Source organism: Trachymyrmex cornetzi, unplaced genomic scaffold (assembly GCF_001594075.2).
Source record: "Trachymyrmex cornetzi isolate Tcor2-1 unplaced genomic scaffold, Tcor1.1 C3814928, whole genome shotgun sequence".
In the NCBI taxonomy this organism is placed as follows: Eukaryota; Metazoa; Arthropoda; class Insecta; order Hymenoptera; family Formicidae; genus Trachymyrmex; species Trachymyrmex cornetzi.
In genome coordinates, this window is record NW_017294344.1 from 1 (window position 1) to 718 (window position 718).

The 718-nt window shown below is 25.1% G+C and overlaps 1 protein-coding gene across 1 annotated transcript; it reads left to right on the forward strand.

Annotated features, from left to right (window-relative positions):
* Positions 1-248: 248 nt before the first annotated feature.
* Positions 249-710, forward strand: LOC108757894 (DNA excision repair protein ERCC-1-like; the record flags this gene model as incomplete). Its single annotated transcript, XM_018502620.1, has 2 exons — positions 249-367; positions 564-710. Coding segments are annotated over 2 exons (266 nt in total), but the record flags the coding sequence as incomplete, so codon positions are not given.
* Between the last annotated feature and the right edge of the window lie 8 nt (positions 711-718).

Genomic DNA, 718 nt, shown 5'->3' on the forward strand with positions numbered 1-718 from the left:
TATATATAATTTTATAATGAAATATTTAATAAGTTACTAAATGATGAATTCTGGTTGGTTTCTATAGTTAATTTGCGATCACATATATCCATACATTCTGTTGTATCTCTACTGGCATCTATGAGCAAAATGTATGAGCAGACTAATTTACAAGACCTATTTTTAATAGTTTTAATTATTTAGAATATTATAATACAATTAAAAATTTTATTTGTATATATCTTATAACTTGGATTTCTTTTTTTCAGCTGCTTTTAGCAACTTGAAGAAATCTGAGTTTTTCACAGATTTGCCAGCTTCTAAGCCTGAAACTTCCACGGCAATATCTTCAAGTAGAACCAGCACTGTCCTTGTCAGTCCAAAGCAAGTAATATTGTTTTCTTATATTTTATAAAATATAGTATAAAAATTTTTAAGAGTAAATATATTTTGCAAACTGTATTAAAACCAAAGTTAATAATATATTTTTATAGAAAGTAAGTTTGTCATTAAAATTTAAAACATTGTTATATTAAAACTTAATTAAATTTTAAAAATGTATAATATCTTTTCTTTCTCTCCAGAAAGGCAATCCGTTACTAAAGTTTATAACAAATGTATTATGGGAATATTCCAACATTGTGCCAGATTACGTAATGGGAAAAACTACATGTGCTCTTTTCTTATCAATTCGTTATCACCAATTAAATCCTGATTATATTCATGAAAGACTTAAGTT